General features: G+C 43.1%; 1 protein-coding gene across 7 annotated transcripts in view; it reads right to left on the bottom strand.

Moving 5' to 3' along the window:
• CSNK1G1 (casein kinase 1 gamma 1) overlaps positions 1-20,310 on the bottom strand; it is a 108,240-nt gene that overhangs the window by 36,859 nt on the left and 51,071 nt on the right. For all 7 annotated transcript variants that reach the window (XM_055819132.1, XM_055819152.1, XM_055819112.1 and 4 more), the window contains one exon: positions 15,586-15,655. In XM_055819132.1, coding sequence (XP_055675107.1) covers positions 15,586-15,655 — 70 coding nt within the window. The remainder of the gene's footprint in view (positions 1-15,585; positions 15,656-20,310) is intronic.

Here is a 20,310-nt window from a genome sequence, read left to right on the forward strand (position 1 = left end):
GTGGCAGAGAATACGTACTGATGCTCTGTATATGAGCATCATGACAGGCTATGAATAAACCTTGTGCAACAGTGAGCAGCCCAAAATACACCCAAGAGGAGATGAGGCAGCAAGTGCAGGAAGCTTCACGTGGCACCTGCAACAGTGGAGGCGCAAAAGCCAAGTCACTGTACATCAAATCGCCATGAGACAACCACAGCTTGTGAACACTGAACAATACTGGTGGCTTCTGAATCACCAGGTTTTTTTGCTCCCATGGGAAACTGGTTTCCACTGCCCTTAGATGTGGTGTGGCCAAATAAAGAGAAGCTGGTGTCTTCAATTTCAAGAAGAATAACAGAAGAATTTCATAACCTCTCTTCATGCAGCCTTCAAAGCTGAGCTCTACTGCAAAGGGGGGACACTCCTGAGGAACACCACATTAGATATTCAAAGACAGAGGGAGGGGGGAGCAGTCCAGCGTCAAACAAATAGCTGATGCTCAGTGCAAAACCACACTCTACATGAGCAGCAAGAACTATTCTTTGTAGAAATGGATGCAGAGACAGGACAGCAGCATTAGTGCACAAAAAGTTCTGTGTGCTTTAAGCAACACTGATGAATGGGATGTAGATTGTCACAAAATTATCACTGAAAGCAGAAAGTTGATTTTTACAAATCACAAAACAAAAAAATGACATGATAAACAGCATAAACAGCAACTGTGTGAGAGCTGAACATCTATAGCTAAAACTAAACATGTTCCAAACAAATTAAACAAATTGCTTTAGAGTAGTCAACCCATGTAAGCTGATTACACTAATGAAGATCTACCCTTCTCTTAATTTTCAAATCAGAATAAAAACCTGGATGAAACAGAAGCTTTGCTATCAGCATCAGACTGGGCCAAGATCTTACCTTCTAACCTCATAAAACACACCCTGTGATAGTGAGTTTAAATCTACCCGAGTATGCTGGTTAACAGGTTACGTCTATGAGCTGCAGTTAAAAAGGCTTGTTCTGACGTTCAGGTTTTTGAATAACCAGCTCAAATATAGAAAGAGGACAGAAAAGTTAAGATAGGCTTGTTACTTGGAATAAAGTTATCCTAAGGGTCTTTCAAATATTTGATTGCATACATTTCAGAGATGTCTTATTTCAAAGCAGGACTGCAAAAGCTTTTCAATATGGCACTTCACCTTCAACGTTAACTGCAGGAGTCTGGGGAAGGACAGAGATTTTAAGCAATCGAGGATATTTTCTCTTGTTTAAGAAAACACCCAGCAGTTGAGGTGCAAAGGAAAATGAGCAGAAAATACAACTTCTGACTCAAGCACCAACGCACCTGCAGCTGTGCTACAGGTGGAATAAGTAATGGCACAGGGTCTGCCACAATCTTGCCAACCACTCCCAAGATTTTAAAAACCTTGAACTGGCATTTGATTAGAGAGACAATCAAAAAATAGTAAGCTGATCCAAAACACACACAAAACCATCAATACACAGAAGTGGGGTTCGAGCGGCACTGTGACTCAGTGGTGACCGCAGGCAGAGGATGGTAGGCACTGCAACAGCTCCCTTCCCACCACTCTGGCAAGAGATCACAGAGATGACCAACCTGCTCGGGAGTTACAAGTGTTTTCAGCCTGGCTTATGACTGTAAAGCTTCCGAGTAATTTCCTTGCTCTCCTGAGCTTTGATACTGTGGTTGGAGAACCAATTTACCTTTAGTTTTCTCTCACTCATCTGAACAGAGTGAAGAGTAACTGGACCTGTCCAGAGCACCTAGCAGCATCCCAGTGTCTGCTGCCCACTTCCCTGTGATGCTGCCTGAGAGGCAGCTGGATCACCACTGGCTTTGGCTCCTCTGGGAGAAGGGGCCCTCAACACAGAGCACTGCTTAGCAAGAACCGGTCCCAGCTGCTCCTTTCCCTTGCCCAAAGCCCAGCAAGGAAAGCAGCAGAGAGGGCTGTCACAGTAGCCACTAGGTAAACCACCTCCTCAAACCATGACTGGCTGTTGTGCTGGCCTTCTCTGCTCTCAGGCCCATTTATTCTAGGTATCTCCTCTGTAACTGCTCACCCTCTTCCAGATGGTATCTCAGCAGCCCTTTCTCAGTGTCATTATGAGCTCCTCTTATTCATGCTCCCCCACGAACATCCTCCTGCTCCGTTTGCTCCAACTGCTGCCAGACACTTGGCTCTCTGCTGCCAGCTTTTCACATCTTTTTCCTGCTTCAGTTGGGCAATGAATCATCTCCCTTCTAGCAAATGCTAAATGCTCCAGCGTCACCACCCAGCAGGAGTACCTGTGGCAGGACTTTCTGCTTAAGCTCATCAGCAGGCAAGAAGGGCGCAGAGCCGCTGGCGAGAGGTAGGAGAGGCAGAGCAAGGTGCTTGCCCTGCCCTTGGATGTGGAAGAGGCACAGCTCAAACACTCTCTGAATCCAAGAGGTACTTGGAAATAAAACATGGGAGAATGAATGTCACAGGTTGGATCAATACCTTCTTTCCTGACAACCGCAGAGCAAGCCAAGCTTATAATGGGAAGAGCTGACATGCAGCACACAACGGCACAACAGCTGAGAACAAGCCATGAGTAGACAGAGTTACTGCCACCTCTAACGAGTTTGCATGCCTCTGTGCAGACATCAAGACTCCAGCTTTACTTCTGAAACCCAGCATATTTTGTACACCATCTCTGGATATGAAAGATGTATAAAATCCCTGCTGTGTTTTGAGTAGCTTGTTAGTATTTGAATCTACAAAAAAAAAAAGTTATGGAAAAAGGAACAGAAGAAAAACAGACACGGGAAGGACAGAAGGAAGAACATATTTGTTCTTGCTGCTGGTAAAAATCCAAATTATTTGATTTTACTTCAGTTGCAAAAAACCAATTTTCACGATCGTTGTTATTAAAACGAGGTGGCATTTCATTTTCCTTGAGTTGCACAAGCTGGTTTCCTGATATCATGGCTTGACTATTAAACAACTTTTCACATACACGAGGAGAGAAGCAGTTTCAGAGAGGCTACCAACAGGACATTCACGTTTGTATTCATAAAAATAAAAAAAATATTGGGAGGAGAATCAGCCCAGGCTGGAAAGGCTAAGCTGCAGGAAGACTTTAAAAATCTGAGAAATTTACCCAGAAACCCATTCACAGGCATTTTTTAGCTGTAGTGAGTAAACTACAGTCAATTAAATTGTTTCAATTCTTGACCATGACAAAAGAACAAAGCACAACACAATAAATTGCTTTTTGGGCAAGTTTTGGGAGCCTGGATTCACATTTCTAGGGCTCAAGGGAAATGACTGCACTCAAATATCCACATTACCATCAAATTTCCTATCAAAATACCCTTTGAGACAATCTCTTGTTTCAGTGACGATGGCAGCTGGCATGTAAAGCAACATCTTAAGAGAAGGATCAAAACAGTATGTAATTTTAGAAGAGTTATTTTAAACCACCCAAAAAAGTTCTAGCTTAAGTTCTAGTGTAATCATCTACCTTTTCCTACACACCTGTGATACAAGGACAAGGGTGGAAGAAAGTATCAAAAGGTTTAGTTTCACATAACTCTTCCTGATACGCTTTCTGGGTTTCTTTGTGCACTCACTGCAGCCTATGTTTTTGCTGAAAGGTGTGAGAAGCTGCAGTGCTGCAGGTTTTTTTTTTACTTCTTGAGGGTTAAGTGAGGGCTTACAGCAGCCTACTGAAGAGCCCCAAAAGCTCTTGTGTAATTAAAATATAGCCACATCATGAACCAGCTCCCCAGACTGCTTTTCTACCTCCAGGCTCGGCTTCACAGTTAGAAGGTATACGTCGCTCCGCACATCAGCTCCAAGCTGTTCAACCAGCCAGGCACCATTGGCAGCCTTTGCAGCTGGGAGCATGACTCCTCAGGATGGAGCCAGCAAGAAAGACGCGACCTCCTGCCTGATACGCTGCAGGTTGCTGCGCCGGGTGAGTTTTGCTGGTCAGTGTAATGCCAGACCACATCTGTGATAGCCAACATGGTTCTGCTGGTTCATACCAAAGAGAAACTGTTTCCTATTCAGTTTCCCCTGGCCGTGCAATTCCTGCGTTGGGTCAGCTCTACCTGCTGAAAGGGAATTAAGTAGCAGGTTTTGGCTGCTTCATTTTAACTGGGTAACAAAGGAATTGAGATGACTAAGGGTATGCTCCATGACTGCTTTTTTTTTTTTTTTACTTTAAGAATAAGTTATGCATGCCAATTACATAACAGGTATAATCTATAGAAATTTTAAGAAAAATAAACAACAACTTCTAGGTTGCACGAGAGTGCTCAGCAGCACACAAATTTAACTCCAGATGCACTGCCAAGGAAGAGGTTACTTCTTGGCAGATGAAACATGCTAAGACAGCACCAATAATAAAAGACTTTTGCTGAATTGCTCCTCTGCTGTCCAGAGAAACGTTTTGATTTGATCACACCAAGTCCCAGGTGGCCCCTGCCCTTCATCAGCTCATCTCCATTGGAGACTGCTGGCTGGAGGCAGAGCTTTTACCAGCTCCTTACTTCCTTCCCATCCACGTGCCAAAAATTTATAGCGCGAGTTAAGTGATACTTTAAGCTTATGGCACGCTGTCCAGCTGCAAAATATGGTGAAACTGCCACAGTGACAACGTAGAGGGAATTTGACAGCTTGTTACAGCTCAGCTGCAAACCACATCTCCGTGCAGCAACCAGGAGTCATTCTAGCCAGGACAGCACAGCAACGTAAAGCAGAACTAGCACGTACAGGCAGTATTCGTTGTTGATCCAACAGCGTTTGGGTCTTGGATGACAGATCAGACCAGTCCTATTTAGCCAGATAAAGCAGACATTATCAGACACGCAGCCTCTGCTTTGGGTGCTCAGGAGTAAGATGATGCTCGACCATGCTCAGACAGCTGAAGCTGGCCAGCTTCTGCATGCCAGACCATGGTGGGACAATCTGGGTGGTATTTCTGGCAGCACAACCCTACGTGCCACCCCCCAGCTATGCTGAGACCTGCTTGCAAAGCCGTGGGTGCAGCTTGGCCCCACAGCACTCATGCTGGTCCTACTGAGAGGGCTGCTTGATAGGAATACTTTGTGCTGCAATCAAAGATGGTTTAGCATCAGCACAGGACCCAACAGGAGGACTGATTAAAAAGCCATGAGATAAGACATTTGCTCCCACAATAGCATCAAACTAATAAGTGACGGATGCTCAGTGTCAAAGATATGCAAACTCTCCACAAGTCAAGAGAGTGGCATTCATCAGTCCCGTAACTATTGCAGTGTTTGAGGGGAAAAAGGTTTTTTTCAGATTAGTAGGAAAGTGTTACCCACACAGTCCTTCCAGCCTGTTGGAAAACCTCCCACTCCCTCTTATGGCAAGAGAACTTCCTGCAAAACAGACATTCACAGGAGCTAAATAAAATACTACCTCCAGATATCATCTCTGTTTCACCCTAAGATAGCTGAGTACCAGCAGGTAGGAACAGAGTTTCCTTCAGAAAAACTGTTACTTTCAGACAGAAAAATTACTACAAAACAGCAGGTCTCCACCCAGGGCAGAGCTTGTTGGGAAGTTCCTCTGGCATACCTGGATCCATGATAGATTCAGAAGCAGAGTCTGTGGCTTATGTCTGAAATGGAAGGAAGTTTTTGAATAGCAGGCAGGGCACGGCTCAGAAATGCAAACTCCAAACCCATTTAATAGCCACTCTGGGAGGTGGGCAGCCCTACGTACCAGAACTTCACTTGCGTCAAACCTCTCTGGCACAACTCAAATGTTTTCCTCTTTAATGTGAAGAGCACCTTAAAAACCTTCAGCATCCACAGGATGCTTCTGTGCTTGGGAAGCACGAACATATGAAAGGGATCCTACTAAAACAGGCACTCGTCTTCCAAAAGGGAATCAGCTTGGTTTGAATCGAGGCAGTACTCAACACCTGATGTCCAGCCCTCCAGAAAATGAATTGACTTTTATAGAAATTAATTGAGGTCTAGAGCTAAGTGCAGCATCCCGACAGCTTGAAAAGTTTTCATACAAGGGCTAGGTAGGAAAGGGGTAAACAATGAAAGCAGAACACTGAGGCTAACTGGTTGCTACATCCTTATTAATCATAGGGGCTCTAATTGCTAACTGGGTTTACCATTCAATGTAAATATAAATTCCTAAGTTTACCTTCAAACACTGAGTATTTTCATCTCCTCGCTCAAATAGCGGAGGCACTCAAAGTCCCAAGCAAAACCTGGGCTGCTAGCAAGCACGAGAGATGTTAGCTCAGGGCTGGCTAGAAAGCACTAGAAGCAGAACAGAGACCTTGATGATTAAATGCCCGCCCCGCCCCCCCCCCCCCATCCCTCCAGCCGGACTCTTGCAGCAGTTGGGCCAGCAGCACACCAACCCATGCTTAGCAGACACTGCTGTCTGTCAGAAGAACCGAACGAGGCATCTGGGATGACTCAGATGAGTCCAACAGCTACAGATTTATGACCACCATTGCAGGGCATGTCAGCCTACAAGGAAAAGTGTCTGCAGGAAAGGCATTTTCAGCTTCCCAGCACTCTGCTGTTCCCCTCTGCACACTGCCCTGTGTCGCTGGGTTTGATTTGTGATTACTGCAATGAATACCGGAAGAGTAGGAGATGCACAAGGACTGTTCGAAATATTAAAAAGGAAACTGCCCTAAACTCATATTCAAATATTAATGGCCTTGCTTTAAAAGCATCTGATAGCTTCCAATTGACAAAGCCTAAATTTAGCCTAAGGAAGTCAAAACTTCTGATGTTAAAGGAGATCTGAAATGTGCACATCCAGGAAGCCCTTCCTAAGAAGGGAACTGCCACATTAAAAAACCAACCCAAAACATAAGTATTTTTAGATAGCAAAATATTCTTCAGAGATCAACAGCAAGCCAGCCCTGAATGCAGACAGGCTTTAACTGGGTGTGTTACAGTAATCCACTACATTTTATTTTGCATTTCAAAAGCTCTGAAGTCAGAGATCCCTCCAGTTCAAAAGTTCATTGGACTGCCCTGACTTTAGAAAGAATGGTGATCATCAGCTTCATTAACGGTGCTGCTAAGTGTGAGGGACCTCCACATGTTGCACTTTTTGTTTGAAAAGGCCAGTTTCAGATGAATGAAACCACGTCTCCTTGCTGAGACATCTCAAACCTATTGCCCGTGGCACACTTCTTTGCAAGTTTTGCAAACGAAGGGAGTTTTTCCTCACTGTTAGAAAATTAACCCAACAGCTTAAAACAAGCGCTAGGGCCTATCACAGGTATCTGAAGTAGGGAAATGATTAAACATGAGATGTGACCCAAAGGCACAAGTCACTTTGTGCACAAAGTATACCAGTTTTGTATCATTGTGCACAGATAAGTCACTTATTAAATACTTGTAGTAACTGAACACTGACATTCTAAAATATTTCCAAATATTTCTAACAAGGAGGCTGCAGTGCTCACCCAGAGTGTTGTAGCATGACAGCTACGAACAAACCTTTTCATACAAAGAAACAGGACACAAACGTACTTCAGGCAATGGCCACGTGTTGCTCCACGCCCCCACAAACCCACGTTGGGGAGCAGAGGGGCAATCCCTACCCAGCAGCTCTCTCCTGCCCCAAACCAGCACCTTGCTGTGGGGTTTTGTGCTGGCTCAACTCCCAGCCATGGCAGCTTTTTCATCAAGGTGGCAAATATGAGTGGGATTTCTGAAGATTAAAGCAACTACAGCAATGGCTAATGCCTATGTTCGCACTCCTTAATTAAACAGGGGTGTAGACATCTTGCATTAACACTCACTTATGTGGCCTCGAGTTACTCCTGCTTGCTTGGGGCAAAGCGTTGCCCACAGCGAGTTCCCCCTGAAATAGCTGGTATTGGCAGCACACTCCACCATGGTGACTTGTTTACATCCATCCATGTAACAAGTCTTACCAAAATGACCCCTACCTAATTGCTGTGTGAAGGACAACATTGTGCAACCAGCATGGAAAGAATTTCTTTATAAAGGTCACTGGTACGTACAAAGCATGCAGCAGGTCATGAGTAAAGCAAGAGCAACACTGAATGAGAAAAACATGCTCGACGCAGGCAACTCTGAAAAGCTAACTTAATATGCAGTATGGAGAAGCAGACAGCCCAGCTATGCTGAAAAATATATATGCAAATATTGAATAGTCTATGTAAAGGCTCAGTTATTTATACCACCTTCATTTTCCTTGGTCCTACTTCCTGACAAGTAAACAGACTGCTTTGCTCTAGCAAGTTGTGCAACAGAAGGAGGTCCAAAAGTAAACACACAGATTCCATACTTCGTTAGAGGTGAACTTGTTTACAGAGCAGGAATTAAAACAAAACCACAGAATCTGTAGATATTCTATATGTAACGACGTACCCTCCTTGACTCAGTATATTCTGCTCGTACGCTGTGACTCATCTGTTGCGTGGGCTGGGGAGAGCAGAGATCTTGTTGGTTTCCTGGGATTCTCCAACATATTAGACTCCTGCTTTCCACCACAACACCGTAGAGGCTCATTACATCTGACATCTACTTGCCAACATCACCTATCAGTCTTGGGGATGAGCAATGGCTACACAGCTAGTGGATGAAACTCAACGCATGTTGACACCAGACTGCTATGAATCACATGTGCCAAGGTGGGACTGCAAAGGAGTGGGGAAAGGTGTGACTCATCTGCCAGCTGATATAAAAATAAACTACTACTGAATCAAAAATGCATGACTTCTTCACACTATGTGCACAGGCAGAAGCTGTCACTATACGGAAACTCAATCATCACCTCAGTGCAGCCAAAAGAAACCTGAAAATAAGCATTACTCTATTTTACCTTCCAAAGGCAAAGCTTACAGGGAAGGCATTAGGTATAGCAGTAACAGTCACAGAGGAAAGATGCAAGTGACGCTTTGAAATGTAGTAACAAAACAAAACAATTCCTGTACATCTACTGGTCACTGCTGGAAGGTCAGTATGTCGCAAGACCACAGCAAATTATTTATTTGTGTGATAGCACAAGATTAAAGACCAGTTTCCTGTTTGCATGGAAATGTTTTTCAGCCATAGTCACCATCCGAAGAGGATCTGGGCTCACAGTGATGCACTAATGGTCACGCAGCAGTGGGCTCCCTGTCCTTGAGAAAAGGTTTATTCAGGGGACAAACATACTCCGGGGGAAAAGAAAAACTTAAAGCTTTGCAAGCATACATCAACACAGCAGACATGTTTGTCTCAACTTCTCAGCAAAGCAAGGCTTATAAAAAGAGGTAAGTCTTTTTTCCCCCTCCAACGAGCACAGCTAGAGGGGAAAAAAAAAAAGCAAAAAAAAAAAGCTTTCGGTCAAAGCTTGTCTTAAAGTCTCAGCATTTGGCTTCCATTTCCACTGGGAGGCTCTGCAGACACAGATACGTGAGCTCTGTTGGATACGATAGCAGCTGGATAAGGGGAGCCATTAGCTTTATGGCTGCACAGACAGGTGCCTGCAGCATCCAGCCACCCACCCTCCTGCACCTCATATGAAGCGATGCAGAGTGGCTCTGTGGGCTCTGCTGCCACGTCCAGCAGACAGGGCAGCCCAGTGCCTTGGCGTGCAGACAGCTTTGTCATGCTTCTCTTCCCTGGAACACAACAGCTTTCTACAACTGTTCACGAACAGTGTCTTCAGCTTCCCTTTGGCAAAGAGATGTTAAACACTTAGCAGCCAAGAGATGTGCTTATGGCACTGAGTAAGGGTACCGAGGTTCCTACCACAGGAAACACAGCAGTGTTTTAAGTTTAAAAAGCTTCACAAATTTAAAACCCATTTAAAGTGTTTTCTACTAGAGCTGAGAGCAGTGGGATCCACCTTTCACACACTACAGGCTTGAGCAGCACTGCATACAACCTCCACTGACAGCCCAGATCCTGATCAGAGCAGTTAATCAACAGGAGAGGCCGGTATCTCCATGCGAAACTCGAACAAGCTGGCTGGAAATACCAGGGTATGCAAAAGGATGCGTAGGAGCTGTGGCAGACTGCAGCCAAAAATCCAAATGATGGGATGGGCAGAGACAGAAGCATGGCCATGTCCACATTGCGCATGAGAAAGAGCAGCTCAAGCCAAAGGCTGCTGAAGAGTCGGGAACAGAGACTGGGAAACATGGGCACTGCTTGCTGATAAAAGATGAGCTTCCAATAAAAACTTCGGAAGAGATGTTTCCCCTGTGAAGTCTGTTGGAGAGTTTAACTTGAAGGAAAGATGAGAATCTGGCACCAGCCTTAAAACAAAAAGACCATTCCTTTGAAGGTCCTCAAACCAGGTAGGTCAAATAAGCCCAAAAGACACAGACAATTGCCAAGGCTTCTGTGTGCCACCAGCAGGACCCCGCTGCTGAAGGTGGCCCAACAGGCCTGGTAGGCCTCCTGCAAGCTGCATGAACCGCTTTATTCACCCTAAACTAAGTAGGAGGGTCCTGGGATGCTGCTGGGTGAGCAGCAGGAGGTTCAAGCACAACAAAAGCTTTGCCTTTTGGTACAATGCCCAGGAAACACAACCATCTCAGGAGCTAGGCTGGCTCTGTTTGACCACAGTCAAAGTAATTCAGTTTTGCTCTGCTAACACCAGCTTTCCCACCCCAACACTTAAGGGAAACCAGACACTCAAACATCAGCCAGCAGTGGGGATGGAGCTCCTCTACTCATTATCCTGCAAGCTGTAGGGCCTGATTATTCAAGATTTTTTATGAATGGTAAGAAGCCAAGCCTTTACTCCACAAACTTCAAGTACAGGTGGCAAATGACATGCTCAAGTGACTGATCCAACACTAGAAAATGCTGGAGACTGGAACTACTTCTGTCAGCCCTAGGAGATGTAAAAGCATCCAGTCAAATTGGATCGGGAACTCCTTTAGTCCCCAAGGTACAGGAACAGCAGATTTAAGCAGCTGTACAAAGCCTCAGAGCAAGGGGAAGCCCAGCTGCTGAGGAACCAGCCTTGGGGAGGAGAGGAACATCTGGAATGGCCAGTCCTCAAAGATGGTCCTAGAGCAAGAGCCTGATTTTGGGAACACTCATCACAATTGGACTTCTTGTGGACAGCTGTGCTACTCATGCTCGTACACAGGCAGGAACTTTCCAGCAAGAAAATAATTCAGGAGCAACCGTGCCACCACCAGTAAAGCGAGATCCTGAGGATAGCCCAGGCCAGAATGAATCTTCTATGCCAGCATGTTTGTGCATGCTTACATGGATTTTACAACAGAGAGCAACTACGAAACAGTTGAGTATGACACTGGCATCTTACAGGATTGATGACAGAGTAACAAAACTAGTTTGCACAGAGGTTGTTAAAACTACTCCAATTATCTTGGTTAGCAAACGGATTGTATCCCAGACTACCTAAAACCTAAAGGAATTCTCGTCCTTTCCTGAGACACTCTATGGACTGACCATCGGGTCTTTGACTCCATGCCTGTGGTCTGGGTTTTTTAGTTTCTACTGCCTACACTTAGGTAAAGCAGTCATACGCTGTTTTAGGTTATTAAATATTCAATTCTACAGTGAGACAGAAGAAACCAGCAGACGGTCACTGTGCAGCAAGCCCTAGCCTCTTATTTTGAGGGGTAGAGAAGTTCAAGGAAGAATCATGAAACCCCATTTCTACAAACAAACATTTTTGAGGGGCAAGATAGTAAATTCTAGGGCAGCTAGTAGTTTCTCTTACTACAGGGGGGCATTGAAACATCAGAGATGGTATTGACAACTTGCAGAAGCACATCAGAGATGTCTTGTCAGTTGGTTACTTCTGACCCAGAACTACCTCTGTTAGCTACTTCAGAGTACATTTGATATATCCACCAGGACTGAGCTATTCTGAGAAGCACCACAAAGAGCTACATTCATACAGCTTCGACCCCTTTACCAAGCACTTCACTGCTCCAGTATATATTAATCTTGTGTGAAATAAGTCTTCAAGAAGCATAAGACACAAGAAATCCACTCTTCTCCTCAGCTAATCCAAGCTGACTACTGACCTTCATCCGAGTCACACGGCAGATGAAGAAGCTGGTGCTGATGGGAGGTAACAAATGCAACTTCGGTGCCTTGTCAGAGTCTTCAAGCATCAATGCTGATGGAGCATGTGGCACAGGGAGCCACGGAGTAGCTGTGAAAGGACAAGGCAGCTCTCCTCTGTTCACTGAACAACTGTGTTCTGTTCACACAGAAACATCTCACCTGGATGTTCATCCCAGGAATTAACTTCTGACAGCATCCTGAATTATTGGGCTACTTGGTACTGTTTAACTACACTAAGGAAAATGCAAAACTAGACTGAATAGCTTAAAAAAATAAAGACTAACTTTGCTAGTCTTTGATGATGGCAACAAGCAAAGCAGGTAACCGATACCAACATAAGTCCTTCAGGCACTGAACTGTAGAATTGTTCTAAAATTCTGGGGCAAAAGCCCCCCAAAAGTATTTTATGCAATATCCAGCAGAACCGGACTCCCAAGTCAGCATTACAAAGCTAGTTGCAAATTTCTCTCCAAAAGTAACACTTGTCCTACCAGTGTGATCGAGCACTTCATGTCTCCTTAACAACACTGGTTGGGCTTCTGCAGGGGTTTTGATGCACAAAATCTTTAAGCTGCTGACTGTGTAAGTTGCACTTTTTAATCTGGCACATTGCAAGCAAGTCACGGTGAACTTTTCTGCAGTTCTCAACATCCAAGACCTTTCTCTTGGAATGCCGACTGCCACAAAACACTTGCCTCTGGACTAGTCCCAACTTCATGGGGACCCATCCAGTCACATAGTAGAGATGAAATATCTTTCTTGACACACACAAAGCTATCCTACAAGAAGGTTCCTACTTGATTCATGGCCAAGTAGGGTGGTCCATTCCAAACCAAGTCTTCCTATGATTAGTATCCAAGAGTAACATATTTTTAAAATGTTTATTCTGAACACCCAGAAAAAAGGAAATCACTATTAAAAAATTCTTCTCATTAGGAAAAAAATGCCATTTTTTTCTACAAATGCTGCAGGTGATGACAATTTTGACTTCTCAGAGATGCTGCTCACTGAGACCATCTGGTTGTACATGCAGTTGAATGCAGCTGTTGCACTAACAAAAGGACACGCTGCTACTGTAGCGTTGTAGCAATGTTTTTACTAGTCTTATTTTTTAGGCTAACTGTGGGAGGTTTGCAGTCAGCCACGTTATTTGGCAAGATTAATTGGCTAATTTATTGAACAGTATGTCACATGTAACGTTACTGTTGTTCTCCTCTGAGTCATACACACCATGGGTCTGGACACTTTTAGTCTTCATTTGGCAAGTCTATGATAATGCCAAGTAACCAGTTGTGCTTACCGGAAGTTCAAGGCTGGCTGTTTGAGTCATTGAAGTTTTTAAGCAAAGACCATTCAGGGGAGCCTGGCATTATCATCATCACTGAGAACAGACCCATCTATTTCCCCAGGGTTGGCACATAGTTAGCACCAGTCTGTTTTTACAGACAGACAGCCTTCCCCTAATTCTCAGTGTGGTGTGCAGACACAAAGCTAAGGCTCCCTGGTCCTGGCAGTCTGACTCTACCAAAATTTATTTTGTTCAGCTTCCAAGTTTCATGGAGAGACCAGAGATGTGGCTCACATCCTCCATCCAAGCTCCTGGCCTATTTCCAGTTGCTTTAGCAAAACCATAGCACAAGAGCTTCTAATGGCATTCAACAGATTATCAGAGCTGGGTTTGTGATGCCCGTGGGACCACACAGAGATAGAAGCAACTCATGTTGTTCATGAGGCTTCTCAATAGTCTCTTGACAAATACTGGCAAAAAGGCTTGAGTCAGCCCACCCCCCCTGCTTCCAGAATGAAGGGAAGAGAGATCCTGAATATAAGATCTCCAGGTCTGATGGCAGCACACAGAAGTGTGCACAGTGTCAGATAGGGCAGAAATTCCCTGTGTGGATGTGTTGCAGGATGGAAAATTTAGATTCATTAGGAACAGGAGAAAACCCAATAAAAATACTTAATCTAAGCAAAATAAAGCCAAGCCTCCAACATCTGATCAGTTTTGAAATTCCTCAATAACATCTTTAAAGAGTGGTAGAAAGCCAACAGGTGCAGAAAAAGCAGATTGGGGTCCATCCATGTGTCATGAGATATATGTTGCCAGGGTATCAGAGATGGCAAGCATCAACAAGACTCAAGTAGGAAGTGAAGAGCACAATTAAGTGTATCACTTATTCTGTGAACCGGCATTTGATTTATTTAGTATATAGGCTTCAGCAGAAATGCCCTAAGTGTCAAAAGCACAGGTAACTGGAATGAATTGATGACATTAACCTATCAGGAGCTTTGTGCACAGTACCAGACACTACCACCAGAACACAAAATACATAGAAAAGAGCACCTTATTTCAGTAGACAAGTCCTGTTTAAAAACAGCAACAAATTTTAGTGTTTCCAATAGTGACAACTTGGTTCCCACATCCCAGATTCTGCATCCTGTAAGGAGCAAAGAAGCCACAAAGCGTAAAGTGCAATAGCACCCAATCTCCAGAGGATGTGCTACACAAAATGAAGGAAACTGATTAGAAAAATTAATTGGAACAAGCAGAAAGGAAAAATGCAAGACAACTGCTCGGGCCCCACATATTATGAGCTCAGAGCAGATACATCTTTCTTTCTGTTCAACTTAGCATTTTGGTAATACAAGTGCAACCTCTGCCAGTAGAAGCTAGGTCCATCCAGGGAAAACTAGAAAAGTAAAATCAGAATAAAGTGTAAAAAAATTACAGTAACGTAGGAAACTTGCCAAAGCCCAAGGTCACTACATGATCAAGGCACAGAAGGAGCAGAGAATGTCTTTGCTTCAGAGACACTTCCTTGCACAGTGGGTAGTCAAGGCTGTGGAAATCCTTGCCATGGGAAACAGCACATGCTGAAAGTCCATATAGGTTTGGTTTAAAAGGAATCATAAATTAAGGGAAGAAAAAATCCAAACACTATTAGACACAATCTCAAGCCCTGTATTAGGGAAATCAGAGAGCTTGCCAGAAAAACAAACAAACCACCCCAACGCCCCAACCCTCACCTTTGTCTTACCCTGTTATTTTCTTCTCGTATTTGCTGCTGACTACAGTTGCGCAGAGGATACTGAGCTCATAGGCTTTTGGACACTCTTATGATTTAGTAAATACAATAAAAATCTGAAATACTGTTTTCATTGGAAAAGCTCTATGCTTCTTACACAATTTCCTAGATTGTTAAGACTTCACGTCACCTTTTCAAAGCCTGTCATTTTATACATAAATCACTTTCCATTCATCAACAGTTCCTACATTTTACTAACACATGTAGGTATTTGCTGCATCAGTCAATCCTCACTAACTCGAGTTTCTAGGTCCACATAACTACCCAGCATCACAATGATGTTATTCTGACCAAAAGTCTTCCAAAACTTGCACAAGGCTAAAAGAATTTGCCTAGATCAGTAAGTTCAAGTAAGAGTTACACAACAAATACGATGGTGATGTTTGATTTAATAAAGAAATCACAAACTTTCTATAAGCTTAAGGCAGGTTTACTTACCTACACTTCCAAGTTGTTTATAAAACCTGTATTCTAAATGAAGCTGTGGTGCACGTGATTTTATTGGTTCCTAAAACAGGGGAAAAAAAATTGGTTATAATCAATGTGACTGAAAAAAGTTCTATCCTATACTGAAGATCTGTGACTGTACATAAAGCTTCAAGTTTCAAGATAAAACACCCTAGATGGAAAGTCTAATGACAGACTTCAATATTAGACGTCATTTAAATAGGCAGAGAACAAAAAGCAGTAAGACTTGCACTTTGAGGAGAAACTTCCTCATTTAAATACAAAGCTCATTCATTGCAGTGAAATCCAAGAAACATTCAACAAAGCTCCTGGTCCTTGAAGAATGACCTTGAACACTGGCAGGAAGAAAGTCAAGGTTGCAAAAGATCAAGGCTCAAGTTCACTCTGCGGACTGTGGTTGTCCACACTATTTTTGTTGGTCACTAGCCTATATTTTTTAAAAACACTGAGTCATAGATCTGTGTTTTAAGTCAGACCACAGTTCCATAAATGTACAATCTTGCTTGCAGCAAGCACTATAGTGCAGCCAGATACCTGGTAAAAACACAGGAAAAAGTCTCCCCCTTCAGTAGCAGGTGTCAGTCAAACATCTCAAAGCACTCAAGAATATTCCATTTTTATGCACAGAATAAAAAAAACGGATAAGTCTGCAATGCTCCCAAAACATTACATTTCTCAACTGTTACTCATCTGCACTTTATGTACAAAACTTAATGCCTATGATCCATAAAGGCATTAACATGCAAGATTACAAAGCTTCTAAAAATAGAAAGTTAACATGGAGAGGATTAAGAGACTCATTGAGTAATTACATTTTCAATAAAACGATGCACTTCGGACAGGCAGTAATGTGGGTTCACTTACTGCCCAGACATCTCTGAAAAAGAAGTTAATACTGGCCTCAATTTTTGTTTGGATGTTGCTTATTTGCTTGCTTTTGAGAAAATAAATGCTCCATGCTCAAAACTATGTAAAATTTGTAGCAGAGCACCAAAATTAGTCTGAATTTCAAATACCTGCTAAATAGCCCTCTATTTGATGAGCTCATCATCTACAAGCTTGCCCCCAAGACCAACACAAAAAAAGTCCTTTCATGTGTCACATCAGCTCCCATGAGTCAGAGCAAGAGCATCTTGGACATGCACAAGAGTTTGAGCCAACACCTTTGATGCAGTGGAGTAACTCTTCTGTCTCCACAGGAGGACACAAAGGCTTTAAGCTGATCCACCTCTGGTCTGTACTGTAAGACTAATGTCTGCATTTGGCATGAACTCCACATTCAAGAATTCTTTTTAAGCCAGAAGAATTATTTTTGTACAGGAATTCAGGCAGTTCAACTTCCAGCCAAGATGTTCATCACCAATTCAAGTCATCGCCTCCATTTGCCAGCAAGGGGAAAAAAAGCTGCTGGTTGCTTCTCAATTTTCTGATGTTTAAAAACTTCAGAAATCAAATATGACCAACTACTTTGAAAAAAAAATGCTGAAAAATACTCCAAAGGCAAAACTAAACCTGTACTGAAGGTTGTATCATATATAAATATATTATATTATATATATAATATATATTATATAAATATAAAGCAATGCAAAACCAAGTTTGTTATAAGTCACATTTAAATTAAGATAATTGTTGATGGTGGCTTGAGGGAACATTTACAGACACCTGCACAGCAAAGGGATTTAGGGCAATAGGACCTCAGCCTGTTCAGTGAATAGTTTATTTACCCAAATAAACTATTTGGATAAAGGTAGAAGGATTAATGTATCAGGCCATGATGCTGCTTGTGACAAAATCAGGGAAAAGTAAGCCAAATCCACTTCTGCATCAGGAGTTGCTGCAGCTCAAATTCTGGATGCTTGCCAGAGTCATGGCAGCTTCCAAGAAGATCATACCAGAACAGATGGTTGTCCTGTAGGCCAAGGGCTTAAGAATGCTGACAGATGTTGCGTTTGTAGCAAAAATAACTGAATTGCTACTGCCTAACATACAAAAATCCACAGCTTGAACCAACAGCATCACGATCGCTATGAGAGGGTACAGCCTGGTACCTGCACTCAGACTACATCTGTATGTTAATAGGCTGGCTTCACGCAGGGAAGAAATTCCTACTACGTGCAATTCAGCATTAAAAACCCTAAGGCAATTAAATCAGTAAATATGGCTAAGGCACTTCAGAAGACAAACTCCTCTGTGAACTAGATGCCCTTAACCAAACGATGTTCAACTGAAGAGCAGGATGAAGAGCTATATGGTGACACCACACAAGTCAGAACATGGGCACCACTCTCCACTGCCAGCAGTTTTCCAAGATGCAGCACAATCCTCGCCTCCAAAGACAAACCATAAGACATTAGCACTAAATTCTGCAGCACCTCCTGATCAGCAGTTTGGCATCCATCACACAAATCTAATTTTCCAGCTCTAACATCATGATGGGAGGCACGAATAGCTGAGACAGCAGGAGTGCAGTTGCAGAAGATTATCTTACAGCTAGAAGGACTTGAAGCAGAGTTCTGACTTGGTCCAACAATGCAGATAAAAGAAAATGTTGCTTTAAAGTATGTTGAAAGCAGCTACTCTACCACTAGTCTGCAAATTTTTCAAAGGATAAAGAAAATTATGGTTAAGTACACATCTAAGAGAAGCATATTTGCTGCTGAGGAGGCTGGATAATTCTTATTCCTGGAGAATATGGTCTAAGATTAGGAGGCCAAAAAACTGCCGTATCTTCTACTGTTCCCTCATTAATCCTCTCTAAAACCGAGCAGGTATGTGAATGCCTGGATGGCCACTGGCAGATGGCTATTCCAGTCCTTCCAGTGTGAAGGCCAGAGATTTTAAGCCTCACAACAGGGCAAATAAACCTGGAGTGTGTTGCAGCGTAACAGTCAGTTACTGGGGGGGAAGGGGGGAAATAAAGAAAACAAACAAAAGAAAGAAAAGAGAATGTTACCAGAAAAAATAGGTAAGATTGATGTTGCAATATGGTAATGCCATTCAGCTCTGCCATACGGTTATCAAAAGGTTTCAGGATACTGGGAGGTGGCACTGCAGGCATTGTTTTGTGAGAAACAAGCATCCTTTGGACTAATACAGCTGTGTTTTTCCTGTATTATTGCTTCCTTACACTTCCAGTGTATAACTTTGTGGGACTATCTTTGAAAGCAAATTAGAAGTATTATTGATTCAATAAAACACCTCGTCCGTGTACACAGCGAACTTTCAATTATCAGATCTGCCCAAAGAGCAAGCTACTCAACAAGCACTAGTCCTCCTTCCTGATGTGAATCCAAATAAAGGACATCCTAAGCTCTACTGCAGGCACTTATTTATTTATTTTAGGGAATATTTTCTGACATATGCCAACAGGCTTGAAAACAAGTCCCTCTTGCAAAGCCCTAATTATTTTTCATCCACTGTGCACCATATAAGGAGAATGCTAGAGATATAAAATCTGTGGCACTTGAACGTGATCAGAGTTAATGCACCAAGTCCATCTTGGTCTTCTGTAATCTGAATGACTCCTGTCATTTTGCCAGACAACATCAGTTGGGCAAACAGGTGTGGCTGCTGCCAATATGAAATTATCATTACAACTTTAACTTCAGATTTTAGGGTTTGAATCTGTGATTAAGGAGCATACAGATAAGGAAAGAGCACATCAGCTGAAGACATCAAATTTGAAAACCCCAAGAGATTAATGAATGTCTTAGTTTACAGATAGGAAAAGTTAAGGCAGTTAACTGGGTTATTTTATAATTCAGAAAGAGCTACAAGTTAAGAGCGTTTCCCCATCCCCAAGACTCCTGCTTTGAACCAACACTGACCACAGTGCCCTCATGCCCTGTAGCAGTCTTCAGAAGGCTTTTTACCTGAACCATTCTCTGATCCAGGTAAAAGAAACATGGAAGGTGTCATTGCATGCACCTGAGGATGGGCACATCAACTGCAGGGCAGAAAATAATCTGAGACCTGGCAATGAGGCTTGTAATGCTGGATGAGAAGAGAGCTGCGAGTAAAATGGCTTGCACAAGTTCTGAAGTTTGGTACTGTTGGGGCTTGCATTTTTTTAATGCAATTCCTGCGATGCTTTGGTGAGCCAATTTAATTCATTTTTACCCTCTTATGATGTAAAAGGAGAAAATCACTCTGAAAATGCTGTATCCTTGGCCACCCAAACCAGCCAGAGGAAAGACCGACCTTCACTGTATTGGATTTTACCTGTTGCATCTGCAGTCTCTCAGCATCACACCAGACTGAGCTGTGCTACTCTCAAGGGAATTTTAATCATTGAAACACCCCCTTTCCTGGCTCTTGACTCCAAAAACATGGAGCAACAGCCTGCATAGTGCCCCACTCCTAACCAGACATTGGCAACAGCCCATCTAGAGCCTGTCTTCCTGAAGAAGAAAGGCTGAACCCAGGGAGTGGGAAGAGGCAGCAGACCTGCAATCCATGCCGTTCCCTGGGAGGTGGCAGCTAGCTTGGAAAGAGGAACAAGGCTCTCACTGGTATAAGACAGCTTCACACCATCCAGGTACCAAAAACATTCAGCAGGCAGAGGGATGGGTTCCTTCCTCATTTTTAGTGTCCTTGTGAATTTATTTTAAAGTTATTCTAGCTGAAGGCGAAAGCAGCATTAAGCCTGAAGTGAGAAAGTTGCTTTTTGTCTGAATTTTTAACATTAAGTAC

The sequence above is a fragment of the Falco peregrinus genome, chromosome 1 (genome assembly GCF_023634155.1).
Source record: "Falco peregrinus isolate bFalPer1 chromosome 1, bFalPer1.pri, whole genome shotgun sequence".
Lineage (NCBI taxonomy): Eukaryota > Metazoa > Chordata > Aves > Falconiformes > Falconidae > Falco > Falco peregrinus.